The 23,482-nt window shown below is 41.3% G+C and overlaps 1 protein-coding gene across 3 annotated transcripts in view; it reads right to left on the reverse strand.

Moving 5' to 3' along the window:
- The window catches only part of LOC107389636 (radixin), an 88,281-nt gene that overhangs the window by 22,903 nt on the left and 41,896 nt on the right, over nucleotides 1–23,482 (reverse strand). For all 3 annotated transcript variants that reach the window (XM_015965876.2, XM_015965875.2, XM_070544075.1), the window contains exon 3: nucleotides 4,013–4,096. In XM_015965876.2, the coding sequence (XP_015821362.1) occupies nucleotides 4,013–4,096 (84 nt within the window). The remainder of the gene's footprint in view (nucleotides 1–4,012; nucleotides 4,097–23,482) is intronic.

Here is a 23,482-nt window from a genome sequence, read left to right on the forward strand (position 1 = left end):
CACACACATTTCATTTTAGTTCATCCAGACACAGGTTGCTTTTAATACCAAGTTTTAATATCAAAGTTTTATAAATTGTCATTTTTAAATTGTTAGTAATAAATTCTTAACTTATTAAACCTGACTCTTCTTTGAAATGAAACACAGAATGGTGTATATTTGGTTATTGAACAAGCAAAGATTCCTTTAAGTCTTCTGATTTAATAAATAAACTTTTGTTATTAATTTAAATCTCTTAAATTAAATATTAATCTTTGGATTAAATATAGACCAAGCCAGTTGGTGTATGAACTTATATCGATTATATAAATATCCGTGGATATCTATGTAAATATAAGTTCATAAGGTCAAATTGTTTGATCTTTCTCAGAATCTAACAAAGCTGAATAGCACAGCGTTAATTTTAGTTATGTAGATTTACAACGCTACACAGCGTTTGGGAAAATATGTCCGCTTCTTCTCTTAACTTATAAAAATAAATAAAACTACCTTTAAACAGACATTTTTCAGAGATCATCTGTGAACTCCACGGCTGCCGCTGCTCACAGCTTTTTAAAAATTATTTGTGCACCTGAAGATGTACAGTAGAGGTAAACTAAATTCTTAATATTGTAACATTTGTGCAGCAGTGAAAGAACCAGACAGGATGACGTTTTGCTCTTAACAGTAATTTATAAAAGTAGTCGAACAGCTGAGAAAATGCTTCTGCTGTGTTCTCACACAACATGTCTTAGTGTGGTCAGTCCGTCCATTCCTTGCTCATCCTTAGTAAAGTCTTGTGTGAAAAGTCTTTCCTGGTGGTTCTTTGGCGGAAGAGACAGGTGAGTGATGTAGTCCAATCAGGGTTTAATCACTTAAAGCTGTTAGCAAAGGTACAACAATATCTTCCTGCTGAAGTTTTTACATGTCATCAATGTGCTTGTTTCCTGTCGTTTGGACTACTGCAACTCACTTTACTTGGGTCTGGAACGATCATCCTTGAAAAGGCTTCAGCTGGTTCAAAATGCAGCAGGAAGTGTGACCATATAACCCTTTATGCTACGGGATTCACATTAAAATCCTGCTTTTTTGATCACTTCATGGCTTGGCTCCAAAACACATCAGTGAGTTATTGACCATCTACACTCCTGCCAGAAAAATGAGATCCAGCTCACAGTCTTTCTTAATTGTTCCAAAAACTTAAGTTAGATCACAAAATCTTCTGTTTTACTAAAATTGGCTGAAGCAAAAATGAATCCACCCCACAACAAAAACTAACACATCTAGTTTATTTGTATGACCACCATGATTTTCAAGGACAGCACCAAGTCTTCTAGGCATGGAATGAACAAGTTGGCGGCATATTGCAACATCTGGTTCCATTCTTCTAGAAGAAGATCTTTTGAGCCTGGATGCTGGATTTAGAGTGCTGCTCAACTTGCTGCTTCAGAATTCCCCACAGGTGTTGGATTGGGTTCAGATCAGGAGACATACTTGATCATTCAGTCACCTTCACCCTGTTCTCCTTCAGAAATGCAGCAGTAGCTTTAGATGTGTGATTTGGATCGTTGTCGTGTTGGAAAAGTGCACGACGACCAAGTGCACAGAGTGATGGCAGCCTCTTCTCCTTCAGTATAGAGCAGTACACTGTTGAGTTAATGATACATCAATGAAATGCAGCCCCCATGCAGCACACATAAGGACACCACCACCACCGTGTTTCACTGTAGGCACCATGCATTTATTTCTCTTTGAAATCCTCACCTTTACGACGCCAAACAGTTTAGAAACGATTAGTTCCAAAAACGGAGATCTTTGTCTCATCGCTCCAGAGTCTCAGTAGTCAGCATGGGCCCGAGCAAATCGCTTTTTTGTGCGTGGGCTTTTGGAGAGGCTTCCTTCGTGGACGATACCCATGCATGCCATTCCTCTGCAGTGTGCGCCGTATGGTGTCACGGGAAACGGTCACTCCAGTTTGGCTTTCAACTGCTTTAGCTAACTGCAGTGAACTTGCATGGTGACTTTCTTCAACCCTTCTCATCAGCAGATGCTCCTGTTGAGATGTTAACTTCTGTGGACGGCCTGGACGTCTCTGTAAGATGTTTGCACTTCCATCTTTCTTACCTTCACAGTATTCTGACTGATATGTGAAGCCTTGCTGATCTTCTTGTAGCCCTCATCTTGTTGTGAAAAGAAATGATTTCCTTTCTCAGGTGTTGTGACATTTCTCGTACACATGGAGCCATTGTTGACAGCATGACATGGCTTTTCTTTTTAAGTGATGCTCTTTTATAGTCACCAGTCTGCTGTACACCTCTTAAATGAGTCATTAGACTCACCTGTGGTTGATTGCCTGTTAATTCAACTTTTGTAGTCTTAAGTTTGGCTTTTCTTTTAACCCTCCCTCCCTGCGAGGAAAGTTGACCATCAAGGAGGGTTGATGGTTTATCCCTTGGGTCCACGTGGCAGGGGTGAGGAGTGAGTACCACCTCACCCCTGCCAAGTGGACCTCAAGGGATAAACTATCAACCCTCCTCAATGGTCAACTTTCCTCGCAGGGTCACCCATAAAGACAGTGGGAGGGTTAAGACTATAATTGGGGTGTACTCATTTATGCAGAGCACTGTACATATAAATAATTATTTAAAAATATGTAAACTAAGATTTACTTATCCATAACAAATGTTCGCCAACTCTGCATTAGTCTAGGTATGTCCTCTAGCGCTCGCACACGCTCTGTGATTGGCATTGGTTTGAATGTTTTTCATTTGTTCTCATTTTTGTCATTTGTTTTAACTGATTAGCCCTATCTTTTATTATTTTACTGTCTTTTATAATTGCTTTTATCTCTTGTTTTACTATTTTATATTCCTGTGATCTTTAGTTTGCTTTTATGTTCATGTTTTTTATGATGGTGTTCAGCACCTTAGGCTTCCAGTAATGTTGTGGAAGGTGCTTCATAAATAACATTGAATTGAATCTGTACATAAGCTGATGTCTATCACTATAAGCTAATGCTGAGCGGAGCTTAATTCTAATAGCATGAGGCTGTGCAAGACTGGGATTAGCAAAAAATGTACGTGTTGCTTATATTATACCACAGTACATAATTACTGATGAAGGGAAACTCCAGATTGTTGCTTTAGCCACCATATCAGTAGCAAGTTTATCAGCATTTTAGTGTTTTAATGACAAGACCAACTCACAGGGCTCCCACATATTCAGTGATGCTCAGCAGCACAGTAAAAACAAAACAGTTATTACATAAACACAGGATTTGACTGGGATTTTCATACAATAACAGTGTAGATTTAATCTGATGTGACAAGAAACAAATTAGTGTTTAACAGTTTTAAATAATTAGTTGTGGTTTGGTGTAAAGCAAATAAAAGAGTCAAACAAAAAGCTGAAAACAGCTTTATCTGGATTTGTGCTTTCCTTCATCTGTATCAGAACAACCCCGACGACCCTGTACAGCCTGATATGAAACACTGAAAGCTGTCCTTTTACTTCGCTTGGCTGCAACACACACACACACACACACACACACACACACACACACACACACACACACACACACACACACACACACACACACACACACACACACACACACACACACACACACACACACACACACACACACACACACACACACACACACACACACACACACACACACACACACACACACACAGGAGCTAGAGCTGCCCAACCATTCCACCCATCATCTGTCTTCTAAAATCTCCTTGATTACACAATGGGCACTCTGTATACCACAGACCAACACCAACCCAGAACTAGCCACGTACCTGCTGGTACAAACACACCAGTCAGCAGCGCTTCTCATTAGTGATGGACGGGAAACACTGGGATTCTTCTAGAAGGTCACAGAGTTTACTAAAGTAGAGGTAAGTTTCTCCTCAAGTAGCAGCTACCTGTTAAAAAACCCTTTCACTGCTACAGGTCAGTTCGTGTACCTGTGTGTGTGTGTGTGTGTGTGTGTGTGTGTGTGTGTGTGTGTGTGTGTTACCTGATCAAACAGCTGTTTGCCTGTTGTGTTTGGTTGGATGGCGAACTCCAGCTCAGCGTCCATGGTGGTGACGCGAACATTAACCTGCAGCAACAGACAGGTGAATGAATGACATGTTGATACTTCAAGTGTTGCTCTTGTCAAGTTATTTAGTTTTAATCTTGCAGCTGTACATTCAAATGTTTATTTTGGTTATTACGAGTCATCTAATGATGACCAGCACTATAAACAGGCATCTATTATTAGTAACGGATCTCATTACTATTCTACAGGAGTCTTCGTTTTATTTGCAGCTAGCTAGGAGCCACAACATTTAATAAGATCAAAATAACAAACACTCTTGGGTCATTTTCACATCCTGTTTATTAGCTCTGGCCTCAAGCCGTTTTTATCTGTAGATTTTTCTTCGGTGGTTTGGTTTGTTTTTACACAGATAAAACTAAAAATGAAACACAATATTTCACTTAGGGGTTGGCAATATAAACGATATAAGGTAGAAACGATATACAATTGGGTAATGATAAGTTTTTGGCTCTACCGCGATATCACATGATGTCACTAAGATGTGCACCCGTGCTGACATTGTAACAACAGAATGGCAGTGACTGCAAGCATGTAGCGGGAGGAGGAGGAGCATTCTACGCTTTTTGGACGTCTTTATTCTGCTGCAATATATTTTCCATATGAGGATTTTTTAAAGCATGTCATTTTGACATTATAAACAAAGGAAAAAATATATCGCAGTACATATCGTAATCGCACATGCTTCAGATTTGAGGCCATATCGCCCAGCCCTGATGTCACCACAAACAAAGTGAGACGATGCAGTCTGCCGATTGGTCAAAATGTCTTGGGGCGGGGCTACCAACAGTAAATACAAGGAGAAGGTTGAGTGTTCTGACCCTGAGCTAGCTGACAACACATTCTAGCCCGCTCTACCAGAGTAATCAGGAAACAAGCCACATTGTGAGAAATGAGAAGAAAATGAAGATGTTTATAAAAGTAATTTTTTTTAATAAACATGAAATGTTTTTTTTTAACAGAAACAAACTAAAAATGACTGAGAATCATCTGCTGGTGAGATCAGCTGCAGTGTGTGTCCTGTCAAACCTCTGTAAATATGCTTAAGTTAACACGTGCACATGAACACACACACACACACACACACACACACACAGCATGTTTACGCTTTTCATCTCTCTACCAGTCAGCAGGGAGGAAGAAGTTACTTTCACTTCACTCATGAGGGAAACTCATTAGGAAGACTCCCGTCTGTAACACCTGTTGCTATTGTCTCTTAATCAGCTGAAGACAGGATGGTCTCTAAAGCTGCATTCACAACCAGACAGCATATCTGGAATTTAGCATAAAAGAAAAAAAAAGTTGAATTCTGTGAGCAAACTTGCACACATACACAACGTTCACTCTTTGCAAAGTGAAGCAGAATTCCTGAAATGCCATAAGTTTTAAAGGCTTCCTCCATCATGTACTATAAGGATGTGGTGCATTTCCTTTACATGTGTTTGCCTAGCTAGAGTTAAGCTAGCACTAGCGCACTTTCTCTGGGTGTTCATGTTTTGTTCCAGTTAACAAAAAAAATCAAATTTCATGAAGTTGTTTTCCCAAACTACAGATGGTGTTAAGATGCCATTCTCCTATAAACCTTGGGCTTGTGCTCATGTATCACACACTTACTTCTCCAAGGTGATGCAGACAGCCCCCCGCCCCCGTGTTGTGCTGATAGCATACGTCTCCTGGGTAAAATCCTTAACTGTAAAGTGTATGTGCCAACAGCAACTAAACTTTTCTGTTGACTCAGATTTGAGGGTCACATGAATTGTTGACCCATGACCCTGCGTGGATAAGCGGGTGTAGTCAATGATGGATGGATCATGGATTATTGTACCAATAAAATGCGTCTCTTTCTTTAGATTCTAGATTTTTAAAAATCTAAACTCAAAGGGATCCTTTTTAAAATATCTTAGAGATCTGCTTTATACAGAAAATGTTATGAAGCAACAGCAGTGTTTGGGCACTGACAGCTGCAAAAAACAAGAGGCATTCACAGGGCGACAGCAGGTTCAGCAGACGTTCTGTAATCTATCAAGTCAGTTGCAACTGTTGAGGTCAAAGAATCATCTAGGAGGCTGTAATTCATGAACTGAATGTTTGAAAACTAAATTAAACACCGTCACACATTTGTCTGCATGCTCCTTTAGAGGTGGAATACATTATACGGGTTTGTGCTGCAGTAAGCGAGCCTCTCTCTGCAGTACCAACCAGCATTGTCCTCGACTGACCCTGGCTTTGAGCTGCAGACCTAGTGAGGAGCAAAAGAGAGTAAACAATGCCACTGTAAGAGCTTAGCAGCTTGAGGCATAAAAAACTGCTGCAGCAAAGATGATGTGTTTGTGTGGGCTTGTTTTTATGCTGTGCCTGAAAACAAGAAGCACACCATCCCAGTGATTTCTGCACACCAAAATTCTGGGTGGTCCTAAATTTAAAGCTTGAGGAATACGTTTAGTATTTGGGCTACATTTAGATATTCAGTTGAAATTTGATGATCGGTTTAGTGGCTAGGTGTTATTTAGCCTAGCAAGCATCTTATATATGTAAATATGTAGTCTGGGCATGACCCAAAGACAAAGCTCGGTTGTGGGGCAGTTGTCTTTGAAAATGTCTCTGCGTGTAATTGGCCAACACGAAGACCAATCAGAGCAACAAACAACGTGACATATTCATTGCTACAAAAATCCATCAGTGGTAGGCTTGGGCGGTGCTAAAAGATAGCAACAGTGCCAGTTCCAATACTGTCATTAAAAAACATGCAGGAGACGAGGACTAAACAAATAAAAATAAATAAAAAAGATAAATAAAAGTCATCTACAAAACAGAACCATGGCTGAATTCTCAGTTTTACTTTAATAGTTTTAAATATTTTGTCCAACGTTTAGAGATGTTCCATAAAGGTTATGAACGTGATGTCATCACGTAACAGGGCGGAGGACGGCGTTCCAAGATAAAAATGGCAGCTGGCTCACCGGCTGACTTCAATTCAATTCAAAAATACTTTATTAATCCCAGAGGGAAATTGATTGCTGTAGTAGCTCAGAATAATAATAATAATCAAGTCATCAAAGGGTTATTGCATATTACAATGGCTGTTGGCAGGAAGGATCTCCAGTAGCGGTCAGTGTTGCAGCGAAACTGAAGAAGCCTCTGACTGAAGACACTCTTCCATTGTCGGACAGTCTTGTGAAGAGAATGCTCAGGGTTGTCCATCATTTTCTTGATTCTCTGGAGAATCCTTCTTTGCATTCTCTCCTCCAGTGGTTCCACAGTCGTCCCCAGAACAGAACCAGCCTTTGTTTTTAGGCTGTTGAGCCTTTTCAGGTCCCTGCTTCTGATGCTGCTACCCCAACAGACGAGGCTGAAGAGATTACACTCTCAACAACAGACTTGTAGAAGATCTGCAGCATCTTGCTACAAACATTGAAGGACCTAAGCGTCCTCAAGAAGTGCAGTCTGCTGTGTCCCTTCTTGTAAACGGCTTCGCTGTTCTTTCTCCAGTCCAGTCTGTTGTCCAGGTGAACTCCAAGGTATTTGTATTCCTCAACCACCTCCACTTCATCTCCCATGATGGAAACAGTGTTTGACTTCACCCTGTTTCTTCTGAAGTCTAAAATCATCTCCTTTGGAAGGTTGCAGGTTCGATCCAGGCTCCGGACAGAGAATTCTGCTGTTGTGTCCTTGGGCAAGACACTTAACCCACCTTGTCTGCTGGTGGTGGTCGGAGGGTCCGGTGGCGCCTGTGCTCGGCAGCCTCGCCTCTGTCAGCGCGCCCCAGGGCAGCTGTGGCTACATCATAGCTCATCCCCACCAGTGTATGAATGTGTGTGTGAATGGATGAATGATACACTGTAGTGTAAAGCGCTTTGGAGTCATTACTCTGAGAGGCGCTATACAAGTGTGGGTCATTTATCATTTGTTTTGTTCACGTTCAAGGTCAGATGATTGTTTCCACACCATGCCACAAAGCGCTTCACCAGCTCTCTGTACTCAGCTTCCTGTCCATCTCTGATACACCCGACAACTGCAGAGTCATCTGAGTATTTCAGGTCTCTGATTTGTACTGGAAGTCTGAGGTGTACAGGGTGAAAAGGAATGGTAAGAGTACAGTCCCCTGTGGTGCTCCAATGTTACTGATCGCCTGGTTTGCTGTCTAAAAACAACCCAACGTCGGCAGTTTGGGAGTATTTCTGCTTCGAAGCAAACTTAAAAGGAGGGCTCAACTTACAGTCATGAGCATGCCACCAAGGTGCTGTACAACAAAAGAGTAAAACAATAAAACATATAACGCTACAGACATAATTAAAACCACAAATGAGAATTACAAAATATAAAACATTAACGATTGCTAACCCACAGAATTAAAAGCCAGATCATAAAAGTAGGTTTTCAGCCTCATTTTAAAAACCGCTACTGATGGAGAGTCCCTAATAGTTAGGGGCAGTGCGTTCCACAGTTTCGGACCCGCAATAGAGAACGCCCTGTCCCCTCTTAACTTTAACCTAGCCTTAGGAGCCACAAGCAGCAGCTGGTTCTCAGAGGGCTGGTAAACACTGATAATTGTTAACCGCAGAAGAGCGCGCCGTAGCTGAAATAGCATTTCTGTTTGGAGCCTGTTATTAAAAGAGACAACAACAATAATAACAATACATTTTATTTAAAGGGGCATTATAGAAGTTTGACAGCCAAAACATGTATAGAAATAATACATTTCTTCTTCATACATTCTCCTGCAATGCCCTGGTCCTGTAGAATGAGCCCTGGCATTTTTACTGTGATTGCCTATTTTTCTGTAAAATCACAGAAAAAGAGAGCTGCTCGGGTCGAGCAGGCTGCTTCATGCGCGTTCACGCTCAGGCATAGCCCGTAGCATTTGCTATCAGTAGCTTTAGCAGCAGAGAGAGAGGTAGTGCCACTTTGTCGCTGTTAGCAGTTCGGAACAAATGGGTTTTGAGTTTGGTTTTGAAGAGGTTGAAGCTATCGGTGTTTCTAATGTCAGGAGGAAGAGAGTTCCAGAGATGGGGAGCAGAGCAGCTGAAAGCCCGACTACCCGTGGTGTTGAGGTGGAATGAGGGAATTACCAGATGGATGGAGGAGGAAGATCTGAGAGAACGGCAGGGTGTAGCAATGGTAATGAGGCTGGCAATGTATGGAGGGGATATGGAATGGATGGCTTTGAATGTATGGAATAGAATTTTGAAAATGGATCTGAATTTTATGGGAAGCCAATGAAGCTACTGGAGGACTGGGGTGATATGGTGGAAAGTGTCAGTTCTACTAATAATGCGTGCTGCTGAACTCTGAACAAGTTGGAGTTTATGAGTGAGTTTTCTAGGGAGACCATACAAAAGTGAAATACAGTAATCAAGGCGGGAGGTAACAAGGCTATTGACTAGGATGGCTGTAGCGTTAGACGTAAGGGAAGGGCAGAGATGATTTATGGATCTGAGGTGAAAGTGTGCAGACCGAGTTATGCTATTGATATGAGCCTGAAACGAGAGAGAGCTGTCGAGGATGACGCCCAGACTCAACCTGAGGGGTGGGGGTAACCGTGGTGTTGTCAATGGTTATGGAGAAGCTGTCAATTTTGACAACGCGCTTTTCTGGTGGAAATATGCAGCCAGCTTTCCCCAGATGTCACGGCTAACCCAACAGTTACTGGTGTATGTCACAAGCTCATCGAAGCGGGTTTTCGGCAGTCAGAGGTTGAAGCCGGTTAAGGAACAGTAGCTGGTTTTTAAGGCGAAAAGGTAGGTTTTTATAAGCTGCATTTTTTTAAGTGAATATTATGTGTGTTTTGTTGTTACTGTTTTAGTTATAGTGTTTGTTATTCAGTTTCTGAACAGTGAAGGTCCAAACCAACAGTTTGATAATTCCACTTTTTTAATTTAGCCCTGGTAATACCGTACACCTTGGTCAAATGTGGAGAAAGTTAGACGGTATAAGAATCTGGATACCGCCCAAGCCTAATCGATTGATCTTCACAGGTGCTGGTCATAAAATTACAATAGATTTATTTCAGTAATTCCGTTTAAAAAGTGAAACTTGTATATTATATTAATTCACAGACTGATATATTCCAAATGTTTATTTCTTTTAATATTGATGATCAACTAATTAAATTCCCAAAATCTGTATCTCAGAAAATTAGAATATCTATTAAGTCCAATGCAAACAAGGAATTTTAGAAATGTAGGCCAACTGAAAAGTATAAGCATGTACAGCGCTCAGTATTTAGTTGGAGCTTCTTTGGAATAATGCGGCAACACAGTGGTGCATGGAGTCTATCAGTCTGTGACACTGCTCAGGTGTTATAAGGTGGCCCTTGAAGCCTGTGAGGCTGAAGTGTAAACTCCCCTCAGAAGAAATGTGGAACGCTGCTGTCGCTATGGAAACTCTTTCTCCCTATCCCAGCCTGAACGAGACTGTGACCGGTGAAGGCCGTGGAACCGTTTCTAGGACCCAATGTGCCCTCTAACCCAATAATCTCCCTCCCCCATCCAAACGGAGGTGGTGAGCGCTGCTCTTGCGGCTGCACACTCTGAAGTGAGGACGGTCCCAGCCCTACCTCCCCACCTAGTGGACACTTATGTTGTGTATCGTCTGAAGTCTGTGTGCATTTCTGTCTGAGGTGTCTTTTTGCATGGCAAAGCTATCCTCTCTGTTGGAGGTAACCCTGAAGTGCCTTTTGTTCCCCCTACCCCTGACTCCAACCTCATATAGACCCTCTTGATCTATAACGGTAGCGCGACTCACGTTGCGAATGACCACAGTCACCAATTCTTGTCATGTGACATCTACCAGGAGGTCTGAACATATTACACCAGTCCTACGTGCCCTGCATTGGCTCCCTGTCTCTTATCACATCAGGTTTAAGGTTATCCTGTTTGTGTTTAAGGCGTTAAACTCAGGGGCACCTAAATACCTTTCTGACATCATCCACCGACATGTGGTGCATTCCCTTAGGTCAGCTGACCAGAGACTATTAACTGTGCCCAGGTACAGCCTGAAGTCTCGTGGGAGTTGTGACTTTTCAGTGCTCGGACCAAGTCTTTGGAATGAGCTGCCAGCCGACGTAAAGCAGGCCAAATCACTGGAGACCTTTAAAAGCCGACTAAAAACACATCTGTTCTCGTTTGCGTTTAGACATTGAAGTTGGGATTGCGTGGGCAGCATCACTTTGAATGTGTCTGGATCTGATTCTGGAAACAGGACTGATATGGATTGCGAACTTGTACTCGGGATTTCTTATTGTATTTTAAATGGTTATGTCTGTTTTATTGTTGTGATTTTTATTGGTGTACAGCGCTTTGTTTGTCCGTTTTGGGCATGTGAAAGCGCTTTATAAATAAAGTTGATTTGATTTGACTTATGTGTCTATGTATGTATGTCTGATTTTGGAATTGTGTGTACTGAAACAATTGCCCCTCGGGGATGATTAAAGTTCTTTTGAATTGAATTAAATTGAATTGAATTGAATTGAATAAGTGACCATGTTGCTCTGATAGTGGCCTTCAGCTCTTCTGAATTGTTGGGTCTGAACAGGGACACCATGGTCCTTAAACAAAGTACTGGTGGCTTTAGCGCTGTGTGCAGGGGCCAAGTCCTGCTGGAAAATGAAATCTGCATCTTCATAAAGTTGGTCAGTAGCAGGAAGCATGAAGCATGAAGTGCTCTAAAACTTCCTGGCTGTGTTGACCTTTGACCTCAGAAAACACAATAGACCAACACCAGCAGATGGCATGGCACCCCAAACCATCTATAGCCACGTTTACATGCGCACCCCCGGGCAGCCCAGCGCCCAGCAGTCACCTTAGACCTGCAGACCAGCTGATCAAGAGGCAGAGACAAGGATAACCCTCCCTTATTTTAATATTGTTAATAATAAAACGCAGCAAAGCGTAGACCTGCAGTTATTCACTGAAGAAAACGTAGCTTCTGTGAGCAAAATAAAAACATTAAATTGATTAACTGAATCGGGAAAGTAGGAAGAATAGTTATTTGTGATTTGACATTTTTCATTTTGTTTCATGATGCTTGTTTACGATTTTTTTTCAGGGGTGAAAACTCTGCACATGCTCAACCTATTTAATCTGATTGAATACTTGGCGCATATAAACTCACGGCATGATCGGACCATTTCAGTTAGTGTGCATGTAAACAGAGATTCGGGAGTTCCGATCAACCAAGATTTGAATCGGATTGGGGAAATTTGGCGCATGTAACCGTGGCTAATGACTGTAGAAGCTTCACACTGGACCTCAAGCAACGTGGACTCTGTTCCTCTCCTCTCTTCCTCCAGACTCTGGGACCTTGGTTTACAAAGGAAATGCAAAATTCACTTCCATCAGAGAACAAACCTCTGGACCGCTCAGCAGCTGTCCATTTTTTATTAGTTATTATTTTTATTAGTTGTCAGTTATAACTTAAGAGTAAAGAAATAAGCATTTGAAATGTATCAGAAAGTGTGTAACGAATGAATCCAATATAAAAGTTTTTTTTTTTGAATTACAGAAACTAATCAACTTTGTCATGATATTCTAAATATGACCAGTACTTGTATATAAAAGAAGAAGAAGAAAATATTGTTTCTATAGCGCCTCTCAAGATAAAAATCACGAGGCGCTTCACAAAAACAAAAAATGTAAAAATATGAAAAAGCATTTAGAAAAGTTTTAAAAATATATTTAAAATGAGCAAAAAATAGACAATTGTGATAAAAAACAATGTTGAGAAAGAGAGAGAGTGAATAGGAAAGAGGGAAATCAGTGGATCCTGAGGAAGGTGGAATAGGTGGGGAGAGCAGAATAGAGAGTGGTGAAGAAGGTCATACCAAAACCAGCTTGAACAAGTGAGTTTTCAGCTGCTTTTTGAAGGAGACCACTGAGTCCACTGATCTCAGGCTCAGGGGGAGAGAGTTCCAGAGTCTGGGGGCCACAGCAGCAAATGATCTGTCACCTTTGGTCTTTAGCCTGGTGCTGCACAACCAGTAGGCTTTGGTCACTGGACCTCAGGGACCTGCTGGGGGTGTAGGGACTAAGAAGATCACCAATGTAAGATGGTGCTTGTCCATGTAAGGCCCTATATATATAGAATACTTACTTTTCCATAACAAATGTCACCAAATCTGTACCAATGGGCGCACACTGTGATTGAGATCTGCATGCAAGTGGAAGTGTAACGCTAATATCGAACGCTAACAGCATAGGAACAGAATGGGGTTTTGGAGGATGGGGTCGGGCTTAGAAAGAAAATTAAATATTGCCTACACCAGGGGACACCAAAAATAATACATAATTCCTGAAAACAGGATAATTCTGGATTTCTGTTTTAACAACTGACAGAAACGGTTGGGGGGGGGGGGTATTAAGAGAGAGAGAGAGACAAAGTGGCAGACAGATAAAGCCTGAGGTGCATCCGTGTGCATCAATCTAAAAAAGGCAGGAGAGTGAAATGGAACAGGCAGCTCAGCTGACCTGAAAAATGAACACACACAAATTGTGATGTTTTACCTTACGAACATACTTGTTTTTGTTAACATGGTTAATAAAGTTTAAAATGGCTAGGCTATAGCACTTTTGAGCCTTCCGGGTGATAAACAGCTGTTTGTTTCAAATGAAATGTCTAGGAAGGAAGACATCTCATGCATCAAGGTTTAGTTTTTAAGTAGGCACCTTTAGAGGGGTGTCATGTTTCTGCACTAGCCTGGATAGCAAGAGAACACAAGCAGATGATAATGATGATGATGATGATGATGATGATGGTGGTGGTGGTGGTGGTGGTGGTGGTGTTGTGTTTGTGTGTGTGTGTGTGTGTGTGTGTGTGTGTGTGTGTGTGTGTGTGTGTGTGTGTGTGTGTGTGTGTGTGCTCTGAATGACAGCACAGCTTTAAGCATCTGCAGCAAACTTAGTATCAGTAATCTGTGCAAACATTACGTTCTGTGTTTCCGGTTGATAAGGTCTCCATAGCAACGCTGTTGAGCTTGATTTTAACGTAATTTTCTAAAAAGCCTTGTGTGTGTCTCAGAGAGGGATTTTAACAGTTGGGTGAAGGCTTAACAGGTCAACAGAAAGACGACAGAGCACGTTAGAGACAGATTGGATCTCTTTTTACCAGTGGCATGTCCAGATCTTTTAAAATGGGGTGGCCCACCTGAGGCACTACTCTGTGCATGGGTGGCACCAATGGTTATGCATTCATTTTTTTTACCCCAAGCCTTTTGTGGACAATGAAAAGCCTATTTAAAGGGAATTCAGTGTGGTGGCACCTGGGGTAGCCAATCAGATTCCAAGGGTGGCATTTGCTACCCCAGGCCATTCCCTGGACACGCCCCTGCTTTTTACTCTTTATTGTGGAAAAGGGAAATGTGCAAAGCATGTAACAATGAGATCTGGTGAGGAAGTCTGCACAAAGTTGCATTGCTGTTAGCCAATCAGAGGTGAGATATTTTCATATCATGAAAGTTAATGAGTAAGACTCCAAATCCTACCATCTTGTAAACCCCTCTCCTCCAACTAACTTCTGGTTCCTGAAACAGGAGCACCAGAGCTTTTGCCTCTAAAAAATGACTCACAAGGCATTCATTTACACTAGAGACCACAGAAAATCTAAATGTATTTCCACTTTAAATATGCATGTTAGTGAGTAAGTTTGTTTGAAAGATTGATAATAAAAACAGAAGCAAAAGACGCAACAATATTCTCGTTAAAACATCTCTGACGTCTGAAGAACTCTGCTGACGATGAATAAACCTTTTTGGTTTCTGTGGAACAGAAAAGAAACAAAATCCTGTTCAACATCAAGACTAATCTAAGTCAAATATTAGCATGTACTACAAAGATGAGGTGCGAGCCAGTGACTGTTCATAGTTATGCAAACAATCCACACCACTGAGTCATTTAATAACCACCGCTTACCCTTGGAGCACAAATGTGAGGAAAAAACTGTTACTACTAAACATAAAATGTGTTTCCATGACAGTCATTCATAGTGGCACATCAAAACAAAACAGATGCGTGATATCCTCTACCAGTTTGACCATTTAGGAAGGATTATATGTTTGTCTTCTCCAAACTATTCATTACTTTGTGTTATTGCCTTTGAGCAACTGCCGCTGGGCTGATTATTGGTCCTTATCTGGTTATTAACAATGTTTTTTTATAATTAATTGAAGAAATAAATTAAAAATCTGCCTTTTTATGACAGGAAAAAACAATCAGAGCAGCAATATGTATTGACATTAAATGAATATTTACTCTATTCTAATTATACATTTGGGAGCCTAGAGCTGTAATTATGATTATTAGAGAGATAGGAACTTCATTCATTAAAGGGACTTTACTGACTTCTGAATTATTATGCTTGCGATTGCCCCCTAAGGCCAAAAGCGTAACGGCAGCTTCAATAGTAGCCTCGTGCACGAGGCGCGCATGCACACTCCTTAATGAAAATAACAGCTGAGACAGTCCTGTGTGTGTGTGTGTGTGTGTGTGTGTGTGTGTGTGTGTGTGTGTGTGTGTGTGTGTGTGTGTGTGTGTGTGTGTGTGTGTGTGTGTGTGTGTGTGTGTGTGTGTGTGTGTGGGTGGGTGGGTGTGGCCCGGAGGACAGAGGACAGGAGAACGTGCAGCTAATTAATTAAATAATTTGGTTCTGTACCTTTCTCTTCAGCACAGCCGACAAAGGTTTAAGATGGGTCAGTCCTCCTGCATGCTCAGATCATTCCCTTCCCTTGCTTGAAACTTTTTTCCAAAATGAAAGTTGAACCCGCATCTTTTTTATCTGTGAATTCAATGCCGTTCGGCGAGTCTCAAATAAAAATTTGGGCATCTTACTGTAAAAAAATATACCATTAATGTAAAAAAGAAATTCTAAATGAACTATGTTCACATCCAGAAACAAACCCAGGTCTTCTGCATGAGAGTCAGACATCTTACAAGGTGAGCTACACTCTAGTAATATTCACAGTATCTGTAACTTTTATATCCTTGATGACAGCTGAAACAAAGTCAAACCAAAGAACAGTTGGGAGCGAAAATGGCTATTTTGTTGCTAATTTGCAGGAAATATCTAGAAGAAAGTTCTACAGAAAGTAGCTAAGGGTCCTCAGAAATGTAGCTAGCTTTGTCACTAGGCGTTAGGAACAGCGACAAAGTCGCTGAGTTGGCACTGCCTCTCTCTGCTGCTAAAGCTACAGATAGCAAATGCTACGGGCTATGCCTGAGTGTGAACGCGCATGAAGCAGCCTGCTCGGCCCGAGCAGCTCTCTTTTTCTGTGATTTAACAGAAAAACAGGCAATCACAGTAAAAATGCCAGGGCTCGTTCTACAGGACCAGGGCATTGCAGAAGAATGTATGAAGAAGACATTTATTATTTCTATAAATGTTTTGGCTGTCAAACTTCCATAATGTCCCTTTAAGCATATAATAGGCGGGTTGGACCATCTATAGTGCACGGTGAACAAAATATCACGAATTATCGTTTTAATTGTTCAGTATAGAAACATCTGACCCAAAAAACTAAAGGCAGCAAACTTAGTCTAGTATTAATGCACAAAAGCTGCACAAAGGGTTTTCTTCAGTGTTTGTTTATGTGAACACACACACACACTATTGTTTTAGTGTAAATGAGCCTTTATGTTGAAACATTGGCTCTGTGAAGTGTCAGGACAACAAAGGGTGTGTTTGTGGCTCTCGGTATCCTCTGGTGCCTCCATGTTCTTCACAACAAGTAGTGACAGCTAAATACTAGTGTGTACAGGCAGAGGCCACCCACATAATGCAGCCCACCTGCTGCTGGGTAGAAACTCAGTCATAATTAAAAGCTGTTGGTGGCTATAAGCAGGTTAAAAAAGACGTTAAAGGCAACCAGGGCCTTCCTCACCACGTCTGTTATCAGTTTCTCATCACCTAGTGTTTTCACAGCTGCTGCCATGTTGGTTCGTCCTCTTCTCTCCTCATGTTTCCATCCCGGTGTTTATTCATCAACAAATGTCTGTCTCTTCATTATTCTAGACAGCCGTCCTTCTTTTGCTCTTTTCTAACCTAAGGGCTTTGGGTCTTGACAATTGTGTGTTAATAAGCGAGACTTTAAAATAGCTGCATCGGTGGCTTTAATGTGAAAATCCTGTAAGATCTGCTGTTTAGCCTCATGCGTCATGGAACTGATGTCTTTCAGAAAATTAAAAAAGACTTGTGGGTGGGTTTGGATGAGAGACGAGATGGGACAGCTTCTCTTCAGCTGTGCAGAAAATAATCTATCAGCAAGAACAAAACAGGAACATAAAATTATACACAGAGCAGAACCAAAAAAGCTACACAGCACTAGCTTAAAGGGAAATAGTCTGTCTGAAATAAAAGGCAAACAACATAAAACTGCTAATTAAATTATTTTCACACAAGAAGTTTTCCATTTTTCTCAGTTATGTTGACACACACTGAGCTCTATGTAAAGTTGTAGTAGTCACTCAGCATGTAATCAGAGTACCGTAATTTCCGGACTATAGAGCGCACCTCAATATAAGCCGCACCAACAAAAAAAGGTTTTCTACACACACACGCCGCACTCGAATACAAGCCGTGCCGCAGCAGCCACATGCAGGTCTCCGGCGCATGTATGGCCATAACATAAGATAATTAGACAGAAAGACGCTACACGGAGGTTTTTCGTTGTTGTTTTAATTCAACAAAACAAATTTTAAACACGGGTGAACGTGCCTGCAAGTTTAGAAAACAGCACTGATAGCATTCACATTTCTGGATGGTTATAAAATAAAAACAGAACTGACACGTTATTACCGGTAATTTGCATGTTTAGAAGAAAAGAACAGCGCTGACACAGCATTAATAAGCCCTGGATGATTAGAAAATAAAAACTGCACACAAAACATGCCTGGTTAGTAAATAAAACACACTTGCCTACCAGAAGAAGTCATTCGCTCTCATCTTCCTCTTGCACACTAAAGCCATTAAAGTCCTCTTCTTCAGTGTCGGAATTGAACAGCCTCAGAAGAGCTTCGTCACATACCTTTTCTGTGGCGATGTCAGTGTCGCTGTCCGTGTTGCTGTCATCATCCCGGGTGAAGATGGCTTGAATGGGTTCTTGCCGCTGCCGTCTCCAGCGTCGAACCTTGGATTCATTCATGCCAAGCTGACGTGCGGCAGCACTGTTTCCCTCCTTTACTGCCAGATCGATGGCCTTCAACTTAAATGCGGCAACATATGAACTCATACGTGTAGTTACCATGATGAGGGGGTATGGATTTGAAAAAAATTCTTCGTCGTGCCAGCTGCTTGCGTATGCTAAATTAAAATGAGCACTTTCTTCGATTTCCACCTGTTTCACTTTCTGCTAAAGCGCCCCCTGCAGGTGAAGGAAAATCTTCAGTAAAGCCGCACCTCATTATAAGCCGCATGGTTCAAAGCGTGGGGGAAAAGTAGCGGCTTATAGTCTGGAAAATACAGTACTAACACGACATGGTTGAGCAAGAGTGTGCATGATGTTCTCATGACTGAACCCAAACAAAGCCATTATTCCACAGTTCCAGTCTGGGGGTAGAACACAAACCTCCTCGGTACCACATCTGGAGATTGGCATCAATATGCATGTTTATGCAGTTCTACAAGTTAATATTGGCTGTTTTATATGATAACAGACAGTCTAATATGTTCTAGTAAATGTAATGCCGGCTGATGAGAGGCGGTGGGGCAGCGCTGAACTTCACACCCCCCTCTAATTAGATTTAGTGACTTGAATAATTTCCATTATATTGATGAAAATAGGCCTCTGAAATATTTAAAGCCTCCAGCAAAGAGTCACTCCACCTTCCCTCCACAAGCCCCTGGTCCTCAGGGGACAGCGTCGTCAGGAGGGGCAACATGTGCATAACGCAGCAATACATCAATAATGTACGACATCCCACCACATCTCACACCCCGGATTAAAATGCCCCGACACACACACACACACACACACACACACACACACACACACACTTGTCACTGAATACATAAAAATACACAAAATACTAGTGATGGACAATATATCGGCATCAATATCGGTATCGGTCCGATAAATAAAACCGGGCTCATATTAACAACCGATATTTTTTCCATCTTGTCTCCATTTGTTTGCCTGTTTCAGAGGGTGAGGGGGGTGATGTGTAAATGTTTAGTCATGTGAACAGTGAATGTAATCATCTCAGAAGCATAAATGTGTGGTGTGTGTGTGCATAATAACGTAAAATCTGCTTTAATCGTTTTCATTCTATACAAAATCTGCTGATTTTAGGAGCATTAATGTCAGAACATCGGTATCGGCAAACATCAGTAATCAGTCATAACAGTGATCTTTATATCGGATATCGGCCCAAAATTTTCATATCGGTGCATCACTACTAAATACACACACACACACACACACACACACACACACACACACACACACACAGAAACCCTCTCGGGGACTCCTTTGTCTCGCTCAAACCTAAATCTACACAAACACGCCCAACATACAGGAAATCATGCACCTTAAAACGGTTTCTACAAATACGGTAAAGCCTGCAGGGTGCAAAACAGCAGGAGACAACCATTTTCTTTACCCCCCAAATTACTCCTGAAATTCTACTGTTTATTGTCCCCCCCAAAAATGAAATGGGATCTTCGCTCCTGCCTGCAGGGTGCTTGTTCATGAAGGAGTGAGTAAAACAGATTCCTTTTATTGTCTCGGGTCTCTTTCCTATCTGAACTTTCACAATCTCAAAAGCATAAAAATTCTGCTTTGATTTAGATGAAGAATGCCGAGGTGTTCACAGGTAGCATCTCAGCAAAGACGCAGAACATTAAACACACATATAAACTTATTCCTAGATTAAACATGTACAGCATCTTTTCAGAAACATACAAATACGTTTAAAACTTCACATTTACCATACCAAGTTTATTTGTATAGCACATTTAAACACGGAATGAGAGACGACCAAAGTGCTGAACAAAAACACAATAAAAACAATCAAAAATAAAAACTAAATCCAATAAAATCGAGTAATTCAAATCGAAAAGAGGAGAAAGAGAATAAGTTAGACTGAATTAAAAGCCAAAGAATAAAAGTGAGTTTTTAAACGAGACTTAAAAAGGGAAAGAGAGGAAGAGAGTCTGATCAGGAGGGGCAAGCGGTTCCAGAGCTTCGGTGCACAAACTGAAAAGGCGCGCTCCCCGCGGGATTTACAGCGGGAGCTAGGGACATGGAGGAGGTGCATTTTCACATTTCTGTAAAACACAGCATGGAGCGGGATTAGATGCTAAATAAACTCTGTTTTAGCCTCCAGCTCACTTTCCTGTAATCTGTTTTCTTGTTTCTGTTTTAAGGCCTGCAGAATGAAACTTTATGTAACAAAACATTTGCGTTATAATCTTTTTGATGTTCTTCAGTAGGTACAAGCTAATGGAGCAGAGCTAGCTCATCCATCCAAGGATCATCAAGCGGAGCCTGCAGGGGCAACTCAGCCCAACACTCTGATCCAAGTGACATTTTAGTTTGTTCGTGCTATAAGGAGGAGGCAGACAGAGCAGTGAAGGGATCTGATGGCTTCACTATCCAAACGTTGGGCTTAATGTCAAAGTGCAGTCTAATGTAACTGGAGCGGGGCTTCCCTTCAAGGGAGGAATGGGTGTCATTTTTCTGGACTGGATACGAACAAAGTGCTTGTCATTCAGTCCTCTCCCAAATCCTCTTTGTGTTGGTTTCTATGGATAATCTGAGCTTTGGCCCATTATTTCAACTTTCTCCTGCGCTCCTGTTCGGTCCTACGCCGAACCATCTTCATTACTAACCCTGTAGCTCTTCTCTGAACGCTTCCTAAAACAAAGCAGCTAATCACCAACGCTAAACCAGTCACAGTGCTTTATTTCATAAAGAACTCGTTAAAAGGAAGAATGTAGACTAGGGTTGTGCAGTCACACCGTTACAACATGAACCAGTATTCCCCCCAAAAACTCTTCTGTACATTTATTCCTGATTTGTGAAAAGGTGAAACTTCAGTTGCAACTCCTCAGAAAGGAAAGGGGCTACTGGTGGTCCTAAAAGTTGCTAACCGACATCATCATCTGTCTGCATAACTGCCTGTGTGTATTACTGCAACAGACATTAAAACAATGCTTTCGTTCTTTTTTAAACACAGAAACAGTTTTGTTTACCTGTTTGTAGCTACAGTTTCGCCGACAGCTGCCGGCTTCTTCAGGCTGACGCTGATGGTGGCGCGTCACTTCCTTCTCCGTTTATCTGCGGGCAGCAGAGGACGTTGTCGCCCTCTACTGCCCGCTCTCCCCTCTCCGATGATGCAGTCCCATGCGTGGTCCAGCGTGTAAACTCCGTCGTCCCTGTTCATGGTCCCACATCCACGTCTCCTTATCTCGATTGCTTCCTTGATCCATCTTTTGTATTTTTGTTGTTCGGTGGTTATGATCCGTGTGTTGTCCCAGTCCATTATATGGTTTTCTCTTAAGCAATGATCTGTTACGGCTGACTTTTTTATTGTACTTTCTGCTTCTTCTTTTGCTGCTCTTGTGTGTTTACGATTTGCCTCTTTCTCGCACTCCTTTCTGTGTTCTATTGTCCGTGTATTGAGTGGGCGTCCGGTTTCTCCTATGTATGTTTTATTGCATATTTTGCATGGGATTTCGTAAATGACTCCACATTTTTGTCCAGCTGATGTTTTGTCTTTTGGGTGTACTAGTCTGTTTCTAACTGTTGTGTATGGCTTTGTTGGTGTGTTTATGTTGTGTTTTTTCATTGTTGCTCTTATTTTTTCCGTTATGCCTCTGATGTATGGTAGGGTTATCACTGGTTTTGGTTCTTGTCTTTCTGGGTTTCTGGTTCTTTTTTTGGGTTGTTCTTTGCTTTCTGTTTTTGTTTGTTGTTTTCCTTTGTTTATTGCCCATGTCGGGTATGCGCAGGTCTTTAAAGCGTGTTGTATGTGTTTGTCCTCTTGTTTACGGTCTCTCTCTTCTGTTATTATGTTTGCTCGGTGATATAATGTTCTGATTACTGACATTTTGTGTATGGTGGGGTGTTCTGATGTCCATAATAAATATTGGTCTGTGTGTGTTGGTTTCCTGTATGTGTTTATGTTTAGGGTCCCGTCGGTCTGCCTGGTGATTTTCATATCCATAAATGCTATGCTGCCTTCTGTTTCTAACTCATAAGTGAATTTTATGTTGCCCGTGTCATCAATATTGTTTAAGTGTTGTGTTAGTGTTTCTGTTTGACCTTTTGGTATGATTTCCAGTATGTCATCCACGTAGCGTTTCCATAGTTTTATTTTGCAGTTTGGGGGGGCGGTGGCTATGGCTTTTTGCTCTAGGTTTTCCATGAAAAATTCGCACAGGGTGGCTGATAACGGGTTACCCATGGCGAAGCCTTCCAGTTGTTTGTATATTGTGTTTTCGTATGTGAAGTAAGTGGAGTTAGCTACCAGTCCTATCAGTTGTGCTATGTCATCTGCTGTGAGGTTTGTCCTTTTGTGTAAAGTTTTGTCTTGTCTGATTCTGTTAACTACTATGTCTATGGTTTTTTGGGTTGGTGTTTTTGTGAACAGAGATGTGACGTCATGTGAGATGAGTATGTCGTTGTCTTCTATTGTAATTTCCTTTAGTTCTTTTGCCAATTCTATACTATTTTTGCAGTGTTGGTCTGTATTTCCTAATAACGGGCTGATTATTCTGCTGATATCTTTTGCCATGTTGTATGTTGGTGTACCTATGCTGTCAACTATTGGTCTAAGTGGGGTGTTTTGTTTATGTATTTTTGGCGTTCCATATATTCTTGGTGTTATGTTTGCTGTGGGAATCCAGTGTTTGTACATTTTTTCTGTTATTTTGCCTTTTTCGTGCATTGGCTTCAGTAATTTTTTCATGTTTTTCTTAATGTTTTCTGTTGGATCTTTTTTAAGTATTTCATATGTATTTTTGTCCTCTAGCATCTGTTTCATCTGTTGTTTATATTTTTCTCTGTCCATAACTACTGTGGTTCTTCCTTTATCTGCCGGTAGAATAATTATCTGTTCATTTTTGGATAAAGCTGTCATGGCTGATTGTTCTTCTTTTGTAATATTGCTGTGTTGAATTTGGCTGTTTTTTAATATCCCAACTATGTTATTTCTGAGTTCTGCTTTCTTTCCCTCATCTGTGATCTGTTGACATGCTAGTTCTGTTGCTACAATAAATTCATCATATGGTATTTCTTTTGGTGTGACTGCAAAGTTTAAACCTTTCTTTAATATGCTCTCTTCTGCTTCTGTTAGTTTGTATTGTGAAATGTTACATACCCATGAGTTTGGTGTGGAGTTGCCTTGTATTTCTCCCCTCTTTTTCTTGTTTATGAGTCTGTTTAACTTCTTTATGTGTCTT

Source organism: Nothobranchius furzeri, chromosome 14, assembly GCF_043380555.1.
Source record: "Nothobranchius furzeri strain GRZ-AD chromosome 14, NfurGRZ-RIMD1, whole genome shotgun sequence".
Lineage (NCBI taxonomy): Eukaryota > Metazoa > Chordata > Actinopteri > Cyprinodontiformes > Nothobranchiidae > Nothobranchius > Nothobranchius furzeri.